Here is a 19,623-nt window from a genome sequence, read left to right as displayed (position 1 = left end):
TCAGTCCAGTCAGAGCAGCAAGTTCATATGTTGATCATTCCAAGAGATTGTGCATTTTCTAAACGTTATTTGTTGCATTGAGCATGCCTTATATGCAGACTTTTCGGAGTAATCCATCATAAGTGGACTCACTGACCTGTGGCAGAAGCAACTGTCAGCAAATTTGAAGTGTAGGAAGGGTGCTGTGAACAAGGGGATTGTAACGCTGTTGACCTTTTTAGATCCACTTCGTCAATGCTGCCACGAGCATCCTGCTTTAACAGAAATCATTTTAGCTTCTAAAGATCCTTAATCGATTTAAAGGGGAGTTATCTGTTATCATTTGCCCTTAAGTTGTAACAGTCATATCTCAGGGTCCATACTAAGAGGTGGGACCAAGTCAATGATTTGCAAGTCATAAGTACGTCCCAAATGAAGACCGGCAGGTCTTGAGTCAAGTCCCAATTTCAAAATTAAGAGTTTTGGCTCCCTAACAAGTCATAACATCTCCATCTGTCATTTTGTAACTTTATTTTCTGTTAACCAGGGCATAGTTATTGTACATGAACAGATTTACTTGGGCCAAAAGCTGCCAAAAGAATTGCTTAAAGGAACAGTTTGACACTTTGCTCGTTGGCATTCTTGCTTAAGTTACATTACGATCAACACTGCAGTCATATATGTACCGTAAAGATCTAGCTATCACCAGTGTCAGGTTAGCTTAGCCTAGCATAAAGACAGAAAACAGGGGTTCTGTCAAAAGGCAAAATAAATTACCAACCAGCAAAGACCCAAGTCCTACATTTTGAGTTTTGAGTCCTTGTGAAGCTGACCGTTGAGCGGCCCGACCAAGGAGGCAGAGGCAGAACGTCCAAAATTATAACCCGGTGTGGGCATTTATTAAACATGGGCACAGGACACAGCCTCAATAGGCGCGTTCACACCAAGTACTTTGCCGTATTTAGTGCCGGCACTTATTACCCCAGGGCATTTAGTACAGATCGCGTTCACACCGGAGTACTTTTCCCTGAGGGAAGATTACGCAAATGAGCCGCTGACGTCACTTCGTCTTCTTCTGCTTTGGGTTTACTGGCAGGCCGCAAACAACTTCACAGCGTATACTGCCACCCGGAGTCCCAGGCCGGAAGTCCCCGGAGTTGGGGACTGGCTTCAGTAGAAGCTGCTGGGACTCCCAGCAGCTTCTACCGAAGCCTTCCGAGTAAATCGCCAGAACGCCGACACCTCCTCATCTCCACCGCTCCCATGTTTTATTTTGTGTGGCCATAAGTTAGTCTCTTTGCGTTTGTGCACTGGGCGAATGCTAATGCTAATAATGCTAATGCCAGGATAATAAAATGGCGGCTCTACAAAACATTTCAGAGTTTTACGGGGCGTGGTTTGCAATTTGCCCAGCCAATCAGAACTGGGGCACTTTTTTTCCCCCAGGAAAGTACCATCTCTCAGCAGGCACTAAAAATGGGGGTAAAAGTTCCCGAGATTAAGTGCTCTTTTTGGTGTGAACGCGACATAAGGGGTACTAACGGAACTAAACGCGAAAAGTACGGTGAAAAGTACTCCGGTGTGAACGCGGCTAATGTTGCTGTTCCTGTGAGCACAGTCACCAGCCACAAGGATCTCACACCACCTTACAAACAGGAAACACAGAGCCTAAATACACACACACTAATTAATCAACAAGACACAGGTGAGGGGGGAGGAGACAACACAGGGCACCAGGTGCACACAATCAGCAGCAACAGACATGGGGGAGTGACATGTCAACTCCACACAGTGGCAACTCGTACAATCAATGCAACCCAACGTCATGACCCATACACCCTCAACATATTATTTGCACCCTGATTACTCTCAACCGCTGTCATTTCTACACCAGCACAAATACTCTTGGCGCTCTCGCCAACTCCCCCATCTTCTCAGGCGGAGCCGAGGACCCGACCAGCACCGGCCAGACGACATTCCAATCAACACGGTCCAATCAGTTAATAAATACTACCTCAATAATTAGTATAAATTATATAAAATGTGCAAATATGTAAAGCCAAACTGTACTGTGCAATCACGCTAATAAAGTGCAAACTGTTCACTAAAGTGCTGAGTTACCAGGCCCGAAGCCGTCAGTCCTTAACAAGTCCTTGCATGACTCCATCTGTAATTTTGACATGCACATATTCAACACTTTATTTTTGTTGATCACCATATTTTGTATGCATAGGTAAAAAAATCTAGGGCTGAAAGCAGGCCAAACTGCAGTGTGAAAGGAACAGTGTGAAATCTGCACTCTTGCTTGAAGTTACATTTAGATCAATACCGTGCTCGTGTCTGTATGGTAATACAAAGCTACCACGAGCATCACGTTAGCTTACCTTAACATAAAGACTTGGAATAGGGTGATAACAAATAACACCAACAAGCACCTCTAAAGCTTTGTGCTAATCAACACGTTACATACATACACAAATGATATGTAATGTACATCTCATTTGGTTTATTAATACAGAAACCAGAGTGTAAAAAAAGTCACATTGTGGTTTCACAGGTGCATGTGGCGGACTAAATCTTGTCCAGATGAATTGACCTCCTGGAGGCTGTTGGTTGTCTAGTTATCTCACAGTGCAGTAACTGAGGTCCTTATTTTATCACATACATCCATTACATGTGAGGACTTTCACAGTGAGACATGTGAGTAGCAGTAAACATGTCCGTTCTTCCCTTCACATCTGCCCTCTGTCAAACAAACCAGAGATCATGGCTGGCAGCACAGTCACACCTGCTGTATCTGATGTCTTTCCATTAAGAGGCAGAGACTGAGGCGGAGATATGGAAGGAAAGAGGAAGTAAGCGATGAGACAACTGAAGCTGAAAATAAAATATGGAAACACAAAAACAAAGAGGGAGAAAAATTGATGGGATAAGAGAGGGGGGAGAAATGGAGAAATGAATAGACTGACATTGAGAAATCACGAGAGATTTTAACAGCAGGAGGCTGCGGACAGAAGATGGAAACACACATCAGAGGCAGACATCGTGGAGTAAAAAGGCAGATAGCAAACAAACAGATCATATATTTTGCAATATCGCTGATATTTGACATCTGCGCCAATAAAGCTTGTTTGAATAGGATACAAAGTAGAACTGACAGACTGAAAAAACTGGAAGACAGATGAAGATTATTTCTCTCTGAACATCTTTAAATATGTGCTTTTGTTTGCCAGCTTTTAGCCAAATAAATTACATTGAATCTAGATTTTCTCCGCAATCACAGATACTATCATACCACAGTTACACCAGTAAATCACAACATGATCCCTAAATATAACAATAAGCAATTCACCAATTCAACACATCTTGGAATATCTGTTGACAGAGTAATTCACTAGCAAGGATGTCAGGTAAGGTTTTTATTACAGGAGCTATTGAATTGATGAAGATGAAAGATGTCTGTATGCTCTTAAAACAAAACCCTAAATAGCTCACATAGAATGACACAAAAAGTATGCACCAGATAAAAAGGAAAAAGTGAGGGAAGTATACAAAGGTAAGGAGGGACGAAGGGATGAAGGGAGATACAGATGTCGGGAGGGAGGAATATATCGGACAAAGGGATGAAATGGACAAAGTTATGTAGGAAGGAAGGGAGGGAGGGAGGTATTAACCTGTTAAGCCCTGAGCCTGTTTTTCAGGTCTCAGGCTCGAAAATGACATTCCCAGAACAAATGACCATATCTTCCCTTCTAAAAGGGTTAAATTAATAATCTTTTTTCTCAAAGTAATGATAAACCTGTGAGTTGGATGTAGAAAAGTCAGAATCAATATAGATGTATTTTATTTTAAAGAAAATTCAGATTTTACATAGTAAAAAACTGTAAATTATAGTGTCCGTCCAAAGATTCTTTTTTACTTATAGTGAAAACCACCCTTGGATGATGGGTTAGTAGACTAAAAGCTTTAGGAATCCAAAGTACAACATATAATAAGTACCCTGTATCAAGATTGATGCAAAACAAGTGACATTTGACCTTTTTAGAGAGATTTAGCAAAAAGAAACCACTTCTGGGGTGATTTGGGTGGATTTTCCATATCTCTGGCCCCCCTTGCTCGATGTTGATGGTTGACACCTCTTTCTGACCGTTAGAGCCAGTAGAATCGAAGGGGGAGTCCCCCACACACACACGTTGTGAAGAGAAGAGGTGGGGGCTTGGCTTCGCGCATGTAATTTTGCATCAGAGTGGACCTATCTCTAGCTTTGACATCTAGAAACGGAAAAGCAGTTTTAATGCTTATGGATTATCAGAAATCATTTCAAAGGGACAGACACATTAGATTAACCTATGGATTAACTTCAGCAGCGTTTTTATCGTTTTAATGCCATTGAAGACCACTTTGGAGAGACTACAGAGCCAAGGTAAAAATGTTAGCATTTTTAGCTACCTAGCGTCACCTGTTTTGATGTCCGTTTTTGCTTATAACGTCGCAAATACGTATAATTCAGTGGTAATGTCGGTGTCGTTAGATTCTGTGTCACCTCACGATGTGAAACGATGTGGTGAAAAGATAAATAATAAGGTTTTGTGAGTGATTTTCGGTGCAGTAAGGTGTTAGCATTTTTCGCTCGTTGCTAATTCAGAGGCTCAGTGTTAGCATTGTGGGTTTTCTTTTGAAAAAAAAAAAAAAATGATCAGTTTGATGAGTTTCTTCCCGTTACATGGATATAAAACATTCATAGTTTTATTAAATGAACATGCCCTCAGACACTGTTTCCTGCAAGATGTTGCGGCAGTACCCCGGTACCGGGGTCTCTCTGGCTTAACAGGTTAAGGGATTGAAGTTATGAAGGGATGAAGTAAGGGGATAATGAAGGGGTATATGGAGTGAGGGACAAAGGGAAGAAAGGATCACATGTCTAGGGGAGGAAGGGATGGAAAAAGGGCGGGATGACATATATCAAGGTATGTTGGGAGGTAGGGATGAAGGGTTTAAAGTGTTGAAGGGATAAATGGATGAAGGAAGGGAGGAATGAAGGGGATGTAGGGAGGTGTAATGTTGTGACATACTCTTTGGTCCGGAGTTGTGAATACCCGGAATGTTATATGTGTGACACCAGTTATGATGTAGTCGAGAGCGTGAATAAAGCACGGCTAACGATACTCACTGTCTCCTGAGTTGTCTATAATAAAGCAAGATACACATACAAAAGGACAACACTACAACTGGCGACGAGGATGCCGCAACACATCGCAGAATGAGGGAAGAGAAATAAAACACCCACAATTCTGGATAAGCGGTAAGCGAACTACGCTGGCTAACACATAAGGCTAACAAGCTAGCCAGCCACGAGACGCACCATGGCCAATCTCCCACATTTCCCGCAGTTTGATGTGCACACTGAACCCAGCTCTGTAGGCTCGAGGTGGAAAAGGTGGATTAAACGGTTCACCAACTTCCTAGTGGCATTAGATATAAAGGAGGATACACAAAAACGTGCGCTATTGCTGCACTATGCTGGATCAGACGTGTATGACATATTTGACACGCTGCCAGGAACGGGAGACGCTGATGATTACGATACGGCCATAGCGAGCCTGCAAACCTATTTCTGCCCCAAAGTAAATACTGAATATGAGATCTATATTTTCAGACAAGCCAGGCAAAATGACAGTGAGACATTGGATGCTTTCCACACGCGACTGAGACAGTTGGCGTCAACATGTGACTTTACCGACACTGATAAGGAAATAAAGTCACAGATTATTCTAAGCTGCAGTTCCGCGCGCCTCCGCAGGGCGGCGCTAAAGGACAGCGACATGACACTTCAAAAACTACTGGATGCAGGCAGAGCTCAAGAACTGTCAGACAAACAAGCTGCAGGTATGGAGACAGGAAGATCACAAAAAGAATTCCCAGTGCATGCTGTACAAAAGAAAAGCTTCCAAAGTCATAAACAATTCAATAAATATAATAATGTGAAGCATGAATACAAAACCTGCAACAACTGTGGTGGACATTTTCCTCATGAGGGAGGACAAGCAAACTGCCCAGCAAAGGGGAAAGATTGTAAAGCATGTGGAAAATTAAATCATTTCCAAAGATGCTGCAGATCACAAAACAAAGATTATACCCCTAAAGCTGCAGAAAAACAACAACATTACCGACCGAAATACAAAGTGCATCAGGTGCAGAAACAAACTGAGCAAAAGACACAGAGACTAGACACTCCAGACAGCTCAGCAGAAGATGACTATGTGTATATTGTATGCACACTGCAAGACAAAGCAGAACACAAACGTACACAAATAAAAATTGTGGACACAGTAATAAATGTTATTGTTGACTCTGGTGCGACAGTGAACATATTAGATGATGTTTCCTATGAAGAGCTAAAGCCAGTTGCGAACTGCAACCATCTGCTGCCAAGATCTATCCATATGGCTCATCCACTGCTCTTCCTTTGAGAGGAAAATTTAAAGCTGCAGTCCATTCAACTACTTCAACAGTAAATGCAGCTACATTCTATGTGATACAGGGTGACCATGGCTCACTGCTGAGTCGAAAGACAGCAACAGAACTAGGACTTCTGAAAGTTGTAAACTCTATGTCCACGGAAATGCCTATTTCATTCCCAAACCAGCTCCTCCATGAGTACCAAGACATCTTTCAAGGCATAGGAAAACTCAAAGATTTTCAAGTGAAGCTACACATTGATGAGTCAGTGCAACCTGTGACACAGCCACACAGGAGGATTCCTTTCCACATGAGAAAAAGAGTGGAATCAGAATTAAACCAGCTACAGGAAAAAGGAGTCATCGAGAGAATCAGTGGCCCAACGCCATGGGTGTCTCCGATAGTTGCTACACCAAAACCAAAGAACCCTGACAAAGTTCGCATCTGTGTGGATATGCGCCTGCCGAACACAGCAATACAGCGAGAGCGCCACATCACACCAACGGTGGATGACCTCATCCACGACCTGAATGGAGCTGTAGTATTCTCCAAGCTGGATCTGAATGCTGGATACCATCAACTTGAGCTACATCCAGATTCAAGGTATATCACCACCTTCACTACACACACTGGCCTCTGGAGGTACACCAGACTGAACTTCGGCATTAACTCTGCCGCTGAAGTGTTCCAAAATGTCATTCAAGGAGTGCTACATGGCATTCCCAACGTCAGGAACATGAGTGATGACATCATTGTGTATGGGAAAACACAAGAAGAGCACAACAGTAGCCTCAAAGCTGGTTTTCAGAGACTGAGGGAGAAAAATATCACACTCAATGCTGATAAATGTGAATACAGTAAACCAGAGCTTGAGTTTTTTGGCTATATTTTCTCTGCAAAAGGCATATCTGCAGATCCTAAAAAGATCACTGCCATCAAGAACCTTCCTCCACCCCAAAATGCATCAGAGGTTCGTAGTCTGCTCGGGATGATAACATACTGCTCACGTTTCATTCATGACTATGCCACGATCTCTGAACCGTTACGTCAACTAACAAAAAAAGACACTACTTGGTCATGGGGACCACAACAACAGTCAGCAATGGAGAGGCTAAAATCAGAGCTGATGGAAAACACTACAATGGCTTACTTTGACCCAAGGAAGAAATCCAAACTACTGGTTGATGCCAGCCCTGTTGGTCTAGGTGCAATACTCAGCCAGCACAGCCCTGACAAAGAGGGTAATGACCACATTGTTGCATATGCCAGCCGAGCACTCACACCAGTGGAACAGCGCTATTCTCAAACAGAGAGAGAAGCTCTGGCAATCCTCTGGGCATGTGAACACTTCCACCTATATCTCTATGGGTCACACTTCACGGTCATCACAGATCACAAACCGCTTGAACTGATCTTCAACAACCCAAAAGCCACACCCCCAGCTCGGTTAGAACGCTGGCGGCTAAGACTACAACCATACAGCTACATTATCAAGTACAAAGCTGGAAAAGATAACCCGGCTGATTACATGTCCAGACATCCTATTGAGGGAAACATACCAAGCAGATCGTCTCGCATGGCTGAGGAATATGTCAACTTTGTCATCGACAATGTTGTTCCAAAGGCAATGACACTTGAAGAAGTTCAAACTGAAACAAAGAATGATCCTACATTATGTAAAGTGATGCATTTTTTGAGTGCAGGACACTGGAGACATGCACCACAGGACTCAGACTACACTGATTATCCAATGCTGAAAGCACTCTACCGCCTACGAAACGAACTGACAGTCAACGCTGAAGAGAATGTCATTCTCAGAGGAACACGACTTGTGCTACCTACCTCTCTCCAACATAAGGCAATAAGCCTAGCCCATGACGGTCATCTTGGCATTGTTAAGACCAAACAACTGGTAAGAGAAAAGGTATGGTTTCCAGGCATAGATGAAATGGTGGAAAAGATGATAAAACACTGCATACCATGTCAAGCAGCAACCTCCCAGAATCACATGGAACCACTTAATATGTCTGAACTTCCCAAAGGTCCATGGCAAAATGTTTCTATTGACTTTACAGGACCTTTCCCATCAGGTGATTACCTGCTTGTGGTTATTGATGAGTATTCCAGGTTCCCCGAAGTTGAGATAATAAAGTCCACAGCAGCCACTACAGTGATTCCCAAACTGGACAGAATCTTCTCATCCTATGGTATCCCCCATGTGGTGAAAACAGATAATGGACCTCCATTCAATGGACAGCCATTCAAAGATTTCAGCCACTATGTCGGATTCAAACACAGAAAAATAACACCGTATTGGCCGAGAGCTAATGCAGAAGCTGAACGCTTCATGAAAACATTGAAGAAAACAATAACAGCCACACACACTGAAGGAAAACCATGGAAACAGAACCTCTACAGTTTTCTTAGAAATTACCGTGCATCCCCACACGGTACTACACAGCTGACTCCTGCCGAGTTAATGTTTGGGAGAAAACTCAACACCACTCTCCCCACTCTTCATGTGACTCAACATCACACACCTGACACCAAGATATTGATCAGCGTGCCAAGCAGCGCATGAAAGAGCATGCCGACCGCAAAAACAGAGCTCGACCTTCGATCCTCAAACCAGGTGACATTGTGCTATGCCGTCAGAATATCAAAGGCAAGCTCATGACTCCTTATAGAAGCAAACCTTACACCATCGTGAAGATCAGAGGATCAATGGTGACAGCAGCTCGCCCAGGACATGAGATAACACGAAACTCCTCACACTTCAAACTGCTCCCACCTTCAGTTCCTATTGGATCTGACTCAGGAATGACTGACGAAGAGGATGATCTGGATCTACAACTTCCTGACCCACCAGATGAGGAAACTCATCAGCTCCAAAATGAGAATATCAACCCCGAAGGTCCTGTTCCAACCAGTTATTCAATCAGAACAAACGATACTCACTGTCTCCTGAGTTGTCTATAATAAAGCAAGATACACATACAAAAGGACAACACTACAGGAGGGAAGGATCAAATATATTGAAGGGAATGAGGGGTTGAAGGGGTGTGGGTAAAGATGCGGTAGGTTGGTTGAGATCGACTACCTTTTACTAAAAGTAGTCGATCTCAACCTTAATTCAAAGTGAGGTTTCTGTATTCCATACATTTCCCTCTCTATCTTGGCCTGACACCAGACGCCTCTCAATCGTTCTTCCTCTCATCGCAGCCTCCACCATCCATTTATCTCTCTGCCCGGCTATCCTTTACAAGGCCAGGTCGATTTAATATGATGGACAGCGGAGACGGAGAGATCGTTCCTCTGACAGCCGTAACACTCTGCCTCCAATTGACCTGGTCCTCTGCAGCCACAGTTAGCTGCTTTATATACAGCTGAGCTCATAAATCTGCTGCACCAGGGAACAGACAAACACAGGGGAGGGGGATGCAGGAAATATCATTTTCTCACACTTGGATGAGCTCCATGTCTGTGCAAATGAATATGAGAGATGTACATACACAGTGTATACTAAAGGTTCTCCAAGCCAATGAAGATACAGTGAGGAAAAGTGCACATTTGCAAGATGAATATTTACATTATGGCCAGGTTCATTATATGATGTCAACGTTGATAGATAAGAGCATTGCTAAGAACACTTTCATCCTCCAAGAGAATCTGCAGGATGAAGGTTTTAACGATGGAGAAGGCATCCATTTCCACTGATATCCTGTGTACAAGCAGACAAACAATCAAATAAAAAGAGGCGATAGCAGCCAAAAATCGGTTCAAGATGCCTGAACAGATTTTCCACCGCTCTTTCTACAGATTTCATGAGCACCAAAAATATTAATTTGGCACATGAAATCACAAACAAATAAAGCAATGTGTTATCTCGAGACATTTTCCATGATTATGATCACAAGAAATGGGTTTGTTGTTTCAGAGCCACATACTTTAAATCAGACTTTTGAAACTTTATTAATAAAACGTAGCTGTAAAATGCTGTTGGATGTAAGACAAATACTTGGTAAACGGCTCCATTGGAAATCGTGTCAGGTTTCATTTGTTGCCTTTTTAATATAACCATCTTTTTTCATTGTGTTTTTACCTACCTATCATCTGCCATTTGTTTGCAACCTGAAGCACACAAGTCAAAGCAGAGAGACAGTGGGTGTTTCTCAATGTCGAGGACGCTTGCTTGGTAGCACATGTCTTCCGAGTCACTTGCTTCAGAAGCGAGGCAAGAATCCTTCCTAGCCTCGGAAAACGAAGAATGGTGGAACAGGTGTGCAGGGGTGCGTCATATGCGAGGCCCCGCCTTAAATGGAGCGCGATTTCCGCCAAAGATTTGGAAATTGGTCCGTGTGCAAAGCATTGTGGGGGATTTTAAGACCGCGGAGTCTACACATGTGCAGACTCTAAATTTCCCGCTACGAAGTACGCCGGCCTCGGTAGAATTCCAAGTATGCTGGACATTGGAACAGTCCTTCGGCGGCACTCGATGACGTAGCATCCTTGAAATAGTGGCTCTGGAGCAGCCTTCCTCGACATTGAGAAACACCCACAGTTTAGTGAGAGTGTATTAAATCTGGACCCTGATCATTGCTGGGAGTTGTAATTGAATTAAGACTCAGCTATTCAAATTCAAACAAATGTAATTGCCATTTAACTGAATCAACTAAAGTGATTGTAATCGGCTAAATTTAAAAACAGGACCTCATAAAAAGTTGCATTGTGCACAAGAAACATCACATAAAAACAATTTTAAATGGGTATAAAACCCCATCAACAATACATGTTTGTACAGTTTCACATATAGTAGTGGATAGTGATGGTCTAATGCAGGGGCGTTGCCTGGACCTGAAAACATTCGGGGCTTAGCCCACAGTGGCGGCGGCACTACAGTAGCATTTTTCACTGCAACACTCCCCACACGCACACACACAGTACACCCGCGACTGTTACAATGAAGGCTCGATAATCAGCTCACGGCATATAGGCAGGGGTAAAGTGGTATTTTTTATGAGTGGGGGGCTCACCTCCTCGAGGGGGGTCTGGGGGGATGCTCCCCCCAGGAAATTACAGTGCTGCCGTCCTCTCTTGTGTCATGATGAGGTTCACGTAAAGCACGGTTAATGTATTATATTATTGAGGGAGAATTGTCCGGGGCTACAGAAAAAACATTCGGGGCTAAAGCCCCGGATGCCCAGGCCAGGCGACGCCACTGGTCTAATGGATAGTGAGGTGGGTTGAAGATCGGAAGGTTGTGAGTTCAAATCCCGCCAGGAACACCACCACTAGTGTGCCCTTGAGTAAGGCGCCTTCAGTTACTCCAGGGAGAATGTCCCTGTAATTGTAAGTCGCTTTGGATAAAAGCGTCAGCTAAATGAAATGAAATGTAATGAAATGTTTCACACATTATATGAGTTGCATATTGTGGGTCAGTAAACCTGGAGGCTGTGATATGGTTTCAGTCAGAAATGCTCTGACGCTATAACTGCCCATTAGCAAACAGCAACTAGAAGAAATATAGCAACATGAAAGTGCAATATTTGGCCGAGATATTTATCTCAGGAGCTGGTGGAGACCAAAACAAAGCTAAAAGAGAAGTATTATGAACTTACTTCGACAGAATCAGAAGACGTAACATCATGTCTGCCAGATGTGTAAGCAGGGATAACATAGATCTTAGCAGTCAGAAAATAATGAATTAAAATGTTGAGATGATAGCAATGATCTTCAGTTCCAGATTTAGGCTTAAAGTACCACAGTAACTGGCTTTGGTTTTTCTAAATTCACATTTGATGCTTTTATAACAACACTTTTATGTTAGGTTGAAGACTCAAAATACCTGTTGGGCCACAAACTAAAGAAAATGAAAAGTCTAACCGCTGCTGTTTGTAATGGGTTTATCAAAAGGAGTAAGATACAACCAAACCGTTTATACCTTTTCTAATTATGTATTTTTTAATTGTACAGCTATGGCTAAAAATGACAAGATAAACAAAGATGTTTGCCAAGTTCCCATATCTGCGACATCAAATGAACGGCCAGCTGTCTACCTGTAAGTGATTGTTGTTGTTGGCGCAATATTACAGACATTCAGTCTATCAATGGTTGTGTAAAACATCCTCTAAATGTTCCGTACAGCATGTCCAACACTAGTGTAACACATGTTCAATGGTCACACACCTTTTAAACACTGTTCATCACCTTCCTCTCCCCTTTGAAAAGTATGAATATAAAAAAGTTTTACTCTGTAGCCACTGCAGGGAAATTGATTTTACATCTGCAGCAAGCTGTCGCCTCGCATTCAGCCCTTGTGTTATTTACTCCGAATGTGGGGCTCAGTATTCTGGTGGAGATGGAGAGATGTGCCAGGGCCACACAGTCATTCCTTCACACTCTCAAACACTCTCCATCCACTTCACACAAGGTCGCCTGCAGCAGCGTATTTGTATTCATCACATCTCAATTCACAGCAAACAAGCTAAACCCGGGGGGGGGGGGGTCTGGAGGAGTGTCATCTCTCCTCGGTGGATTCCCACACTCACATTCAGTGTGTGAGCATGTCATTGTGATATTTGTATTCCTGCCCTGGACCTGATCTGTCTAACCTGCATGAGGCTCTGCCTGCAGATGTGTGTGTGTCGTGGTTTTGAATGTACCTGTTTGTACTTCAATCGTTCTTACTCTGTTCGCTTGTTCATGTTCTTATGAAACTCAGTGCAAGTCAAGACCTACCTACGTTATTAATTGTCTCTCTCATTTCTGCATTTCTCAAGCTGCATTTAAAAAGCAGATTGTGGGTGTGGCTATTTAGGTTACTGTACTACATCTTCGACAGCCAATCACCGATCGTGCTGCCGTCAGACTTTTAAACTGTTCTCCTTGTTTGTTATGTCTATCTCCTCAGTTTACTCTCATGTTATATTCAGGTAGTAATCAAAGAGCAAGATCAGTCCGGTTTGATTATCATCATAACACACGTTTAGTCTTCCCTTCAGCTTCCTTTTCCCTGTTTTATTTCAGTCAGGTGGTCAAACCCGTCATTTCTGTTTGTCATTAGAAATACAATCGTTTGTGATATGTTCGAACCATTCATTTGAGTTTGGTCTTAACTGACCTTCATTTATTTTTGGTCTTATGAATTCATATTTCAGTTTAGACCTTGCAGTCCATTATTATTTTACATATGAACAACTATGGGTCCATTTCACATCATAATGGCTTTTTCGGAAAATCGGAGAATTCTGACTTTTTGTCCGGAAAACAGCGCCTCCAAATAACATGTTTTATTATTTTGACTTCTCTTTTTATGGATCTATTTGACATCATCTGATAATGTTGTCCTTGTTGGCATAGTGGGGATCAGGTTTTAATGGAGTCAGTTGTGATCTTCTTTGTGCTTTCAGTAGTTTGTTGTTGTTTATAATCGAGGTTAAAAATGAGTGGAAGTTCATTTTACTTTCAGCAGAGGCCTTGAAGGAGACAGCACAGCCAAAAGGGACATGACTGAGTAAACAGAGAGACAGATGGAGGGGTGGAAGAAACACACACACACACACACACACACACACACACACACACACACACACACACACACACACACACACACACACACACACACACACACACACACACACACACACACACACACACACACACACACACACACACACACACACCTGGGCTATGTCACATCTCTTGTAATTAAGGTTTGTCCTGATAGAAAATGCCTATGACTAGTAGCTTAGGAAATTGCACTGAATTTAATACATTTACTGTTTATCAGACCACAGAAAAGACAAGGCCAAGAACAAAGTCAATAAAAACTCAAATAGATTCAGCAAATCTACCTCTAAAACCTGACGGCACTTCAGGAGAGCTTCAGTCCGTGTAGTTTAAACCATCAGAAAATGTAAAATGTGAAACCAAATATAGAAATCTAGTTTTAATAATAGAAATGTGAGTACATTTTAAAAAATATGTACAAGTTCATTTTTGTTTTTGTAAACAATACGGGATGGAGTTCCAGTAAAAATCTGAAGTGCTGCTTTGTCTTAAGTGCTTCTCTTAATCACAGATAAAATGTTCCAGAAAAACAAAACATAGTAAGGACACAAATAATCGCCATAAACCTGTGTGTTTGTAACTCACAGTTGACCCGTTCATTATCAAGATCCTTTCTTGCAAGTCCACAAGTGTCCATCTGATCTTTTTTAAGCATGTCAAGAGAAACCAGATTTTCCGTCCGAAGCTCATCTCTAGTTTCAGAGTCTTCAATTCTGGTGTCTGCATCTCAAATTGTTCCATCAAATAAAATCCTTCAGACCAATCCCAGTTAAAGTGCTTCACTCAGCTGGATTAGCGATGGTTTCCCCTGTGTGTTGGGAAGTTGGAGTTCTCTCAAGGACACCAGCTGGTGAAAGGATACAGCTTGCAGTGGACGGTCTTAAACCTGCAGAGGACAGAAGGGATTACAAATAACTCAGAGGTGAGAGGGATCTTTAAAAGCTTTCTGCTAGTGAGCGTTGGTCGGGTCCTGTCTTATGCCCTGTATGTTAATATATTTCTTTAAATATTACTGACATGTCCATTTTTTTTTTAAACGGCTGGTTGGTTAGAAGAATATAAAAGTCATTTGTGCAATAGTCATTGAACTGTCCAAAACAGAAAGAGAAAACCGTTTGAGAAAGGTTTTTGAGGGGTTTCTAATTCTTTCTTTGGTAGGGGAAGAGAAACGAACCTGATCAGTCTTGAATCAATGAAATTGTGTTTATGTTTTTTAAGTAGTAAGTATTCTTTTTGTACATAACAGTATGTGTTAAATGGATATATGTATACAGTGCTTTCCATGTCTTTGCACATATGATTTGTACCATATGTACCTACTTTGGACTTGCACTTGCACACAGACATTTATGTATATTTTCATATCTAAAATTACTCATTTATGTAAACTATTGTTGATATGTTATTGCATGAACTCTTGGCTGTGCGATCCTGTGTTTCAATCGTATTCCTGTTTCTGCTTAAACGCCTGCATTTCCTTACGGGTATCAATAAAGATTTATTTCATCTTATCTTTGTGACTCCTCAAAGCACTTTTACATATACACACATTCATTCAGAGGCTGCCGTACATTCAAGGTGCCATTTAGTCTCAGGTGAGACATTCACACACATTCACACACATTCACGCACCGTTGTGAAATGCCATCGGGAGCAATTTGGGGTTTAGTATTTTGCCAAGGACACTTTGACATTAGTCAGGGGACTGGAACACGACCGCCAGTATAACTTTATTTTAAACAGGAGCAGCTTTTTTAAGTCAGAGTCTGCATTGACCCTAAAAAGGTGCTTTTCCGTTCCAATGTAGAACAAGTTTTGGAGAAAATTGAACAAAGAAAAAGCGAATAAATGCTTGTTCCTAAAGAAGAGGGCTCAATAAATTAAAGAGTCCTCTCCTGCTGATGTTCAGGTGTATATCAGTATGTAGTGTCTCTACTTTAAAGAGTCCTCTCCTGCTGATGTTCAGGTGTATATCAGTATGTAGTGTCTCTACTTTAAAGAGTCCTCTCCTGCTGATGTTCAGGTGTATATCAGTATGTAGTGTCTCTACTTTAAAGAGTCCTCTCCTGCTGATGTTCAGGTGTATATCAGTATGTAGTGTCTCTACTTTAAAGAGTCCTCTCCTGCTGATGTTCAGGTGTATATCAGTATGTAGTGTCTCTACTTTAAAGAGTCCTCTCCTGCTGATGTTCAGGTGTATATCAGTATGTAGTGTCTCTACTTTAAAGAGTCCTCTCCTGCTGATGTTCAGGTGTATATCAGTATGTAGTGTCTCTACTTTAAAGAGTCCTCTCCTGCTGATGTTCAGGTGTATATCAGTATGTAGTGTCTCTACTTTAAAGAGTCCTCTCCTGCTGATGTTCAGGTGTATATCAGTATGTAGTATCTCTACTTTAAAGAGTCCTCTCCTGCTGATGTTCAGGTGTATATCAGTATGTAGTGTCTCTACTTTAAAGAGTCCTCTCCTGCTGATGTTCAGGTGTATATCAGTATGTAGTGTCTCTACTTTAAAGAGTCCTCTCCTGCTGATGTTCAGGTGTATATCAGTATGTAGTGTCTCTACTTTAAAGAGTCCTCTCCTGCTGATGTTCAGGTGTATATCAGTATGTAGTATCTCTACTTTAAAGAGTCCTCTCCTGCTGATGTTCAGGTGTATATCAGTATGTAGTGTCTCTACTTTAAAGAGTCCTCTCCTGCTGATGTTCAGGTGTATATCAGTATGTAGTATCTCTACTTTAAAGAGTCCTCTCCTGCTGATGTTCAGGTGTATATCAGTATGTAGTGTCTCTACTCTGACATGTCTCCATGCTTTAATGTTCAAAAAGCTCTTTATTTTTCACATACTGGGTGTTTCTCAATGTCGAGTAAAGCTGCTTCAGAGCCACTATTTCAAGCATACTACGTCATCGAGTGCCGCCGAAGGACTGTTCCCATGTCCAGCATACTTGGAATTCTACCGAGCCCGGCGTACTTCGTAGCGAGAAATTTCGAGGCTGCACATGTGTAGACTCCGCGGTCTTAAAATCCCCCACAATGCTTTGCGCACGGAGCAATTTCGTAATATAAGGCGGGGCCTCTCATATGACGCACACCTGCACACTTGCTCGCCTGTTCCACTCTTCGTTTTCCGAATGCCAGGAAGGATTCTTGCCTCGCTTCTGAAGCAAGTGACTCGGAAGACATGTGTTACCAAGCAAGCATACTCGACATTGAGAAACACCCTCTGCCTGTGCTGCAGCACCTCTTTTCACCCTCTGTCTGAAACCAGAGCCCAGTCTGCTCTGATTCGTTAACTGGCAGGCTCTGTTGTGATTGGTCAACCGCTTAGAAATGTCCTGCCCCTTAGCCTATCACATACAATGTCTTGGAACTCTAGCCAATAGAAGTGCGAGTGTTACATAGTGATGGCACTATAATCCTGAAGTAAACAGAGGAGTCCAATGGAGGCGAACACAGGGATTTTAGGCTTAATAGAGCCTTTTTTAACGTTATAGGAAATAGCTCTGTAGTTAATTCCCAATCCAGATATAATGTATTATCCACAGTGTGGGATCTGGGGACAATAAGTTACTGTGACTTTGTGTCGTCCTCTCAGCAGCCGGTGATACAGATGATCCACCAAAGGAGAGAAAGCTCAAGCAGCTAAAAATAGCCCGGCAGAGCGTCTAATGAATATGTCAGACAGTAATATCATCACACTGGAATATTTAGGCTTCTTACCCCCGGCAAGGAGACCATTGTTCTGTTATTAGTTTCTCTAAAATCTTAAAAAACTTGATAAAAGTTTTTTAATAAGAATTGGTGGAGAGTACGTTGTGGTGGAAGAATAAATGATTAGCTTGTTGTTTGGATCCTGGAACATTTTAAAGGTCCCATGTCATGGCCATTTCTACTGATCATAATTCCATTGTTGAGGTCTACTAGAATAGATTTATATTGTGCAATGTTCCAAACTCACATTGGTTTCTCATACAGCATCTCTGTATAGTCTGTGTATTCACTCTCTGTCCTACACGCCTTGTTGGAGCTCCTGCCCCCCCCCCCCCCCTCCCTGTGAGCCCAGTGTGCTCTGATTGGTCAGCTCGTCCACTCTGTTCTGATGAGTCCATCACCGTTACAGCGGAACATCAGTGATTATGTGTTACAATGGCGTTTGTTAGCAACCAGGAAATGACACCAGTAATGACAAACAGATGAGAATGCTGCGTGGGGTCTGGGTGCCGTGTTGGCGGGACGTTGCGGGGCTCGCTGCTCCGCCCTTTGAGGCTCGAGGAGCGGACAGTGTGAGCTGGGTTACTGGTGTCATTTCCTGGTTGCTGCCTGGGGTCTGCGAGACAGCGAGACAGCGAGACAGCGAGACATCGCGAATGGACGCGGGAAGGGGGGGGTGCTGAGGGGGCTGCAGCACCCCCATCTGCGAGGCTCCACTAGCAGTTTACATGCATAAAAAGCTACATAACACACAAGGGGACGGGTAATAACCGGAAAAGCATGACATGGGACCTTTAAAGACTAGAATATATTCTGCATTTCTGACCTAGTCTTTTACATCTGCTTTTATTATCATTACTTAGTTAAGGAAATTGTTTCAGCCCAGTTCTGCTTTGGTTTTAAATGATTTCTTAACATTTGGAGATATACACTTTTCTGATATTATTCTATATTTCATATTGAACGGGGAACATCTGAAATACTTGCCATCTTTGTGTATCCCTATGTAATATTTTTTGTTATCAATTATTTTACCCTCCTCAACAGTGACAGACAATCAGACTGTCAACACAACTTAGTTTTTAGATTTTCTTATTATTTAATATTGATAGCATTTTCTTATTTTCTTACATGTTACTTGTTACTTGTTAGATGCTTTTATCCAAAGCGACTTACATACTCAATACTGTGGACAATTCCCACAGGAGCAATTTGGGGTGAAGTGTCTCAGGGACACAACGACATGCTGACTGCAGTGGGGTTTGAACCTGTGTTCCCCTGATCCCAACACCAACGCACTAGCCCACTGCGCCACACGCCTCCCACTCTTACAATATTCTTATCTGAATGAGTTTAGTAATGCTATTTGCAAATCATAGTTTATATTCTGTAACATTCTTGCACTGATGTCTGGAAAGATCTAAATGAATGTCAATAGATATACCCGGGGTAACAGAGGATGAGATGTCAAGAAGAAACCAACTGTGTTTGTAGGCGACTGTGCACCTTTGTTTCGGTGTGTGGCGTTATATCACCACTTGTTTCTTTGATAGCGCTTTAAAAGTGTGTGTTTGCATGATATTTTAGGAACTGAGGAGAGAAGAAACTGTTCTCAACGGTTTCCAAACTCATATATAAAGAATAGAGATAGAGACAGTGAGGGGAAATGGAAATATGACTCCTGGTAGATTGTATTGAAGTCTATGAGAAAATGAGACTTACTTCTCACTTAGCTTATTAGTTCAGTAAGTAGTAGTCCCTAATGAGTTGATAGTGTCAATCTCTATTTGTAAGACTTCTTCGATACAGCATGATGTTGATTTAGTAAATGATCATCCCATTTTTAAATGAAACGATAAGTTCATGGAGTGTCAGACGAACCTGGAGGGGTCTTCCTCTTTAGAG

General features: G+C 42.2%; 2 protein-coding genes across 2 annotated transcripts in view; both read right to left on the bottom strand.

Moving 5' to 3' along the window:
* The window catches only part of LOC117482071 (B-cell receptor CD22-like), a 1,109,798-nt gene that overhangs the window by 588,752 nt on the left and 501,423 nt on the right, over positions 1-19,623 (bottom strand). The gene's annotated exons all lie outside the window — the stretch shown is intronic.
* mfng (MFNG O-fucosylpeptide 3-beta-N-acetylglucosaminyltransferase) overlaps positions 14,372-19,623 on the bottom strand; it is a 37,044-nt gene continuing 31,792 nt past the window's right edge. The window contains exons 7-8 of the mRNA XM_034130092.1: positions 19,600-19,623; positions 14,372-14,893 (exon numbers count right to left, since the gene is read on the bottom strand). The exon at positions 19,600-19,623 is cut by the window's right edge and continues 62 nt beyond it. Of these exons, the coding sequence (XP_033985983.1) occupies positions 14,842-14,893; positions 19,600-19,623 (76 nt within the window). The 3' untranslated portion in view covers positions 14,372-14,841. The remainder of the gene's footprint in view (positions 14,894-19,599) is intronic.

Source organism: Trematomus bernacchii, unplaced genomic scaffold (genome assembly GCF_902827165.1).
Source record: "Trematomus bernacchii unplaced genomic scaffold, fTreBer1.1, whole genome shotgun sequence".
Taxonomy (NCBI): Eukaryota; Metazoa; Chordata; class Actinopteri; order Perciformes; family Nototheniidae; genus Trematomus; species Trematomus bernacchii.
The sequence above is the reverse complement of the archived record's forward strand: the minus strand, read 5'-3'. Positions and strand labels throughout refer to the sequence as shown.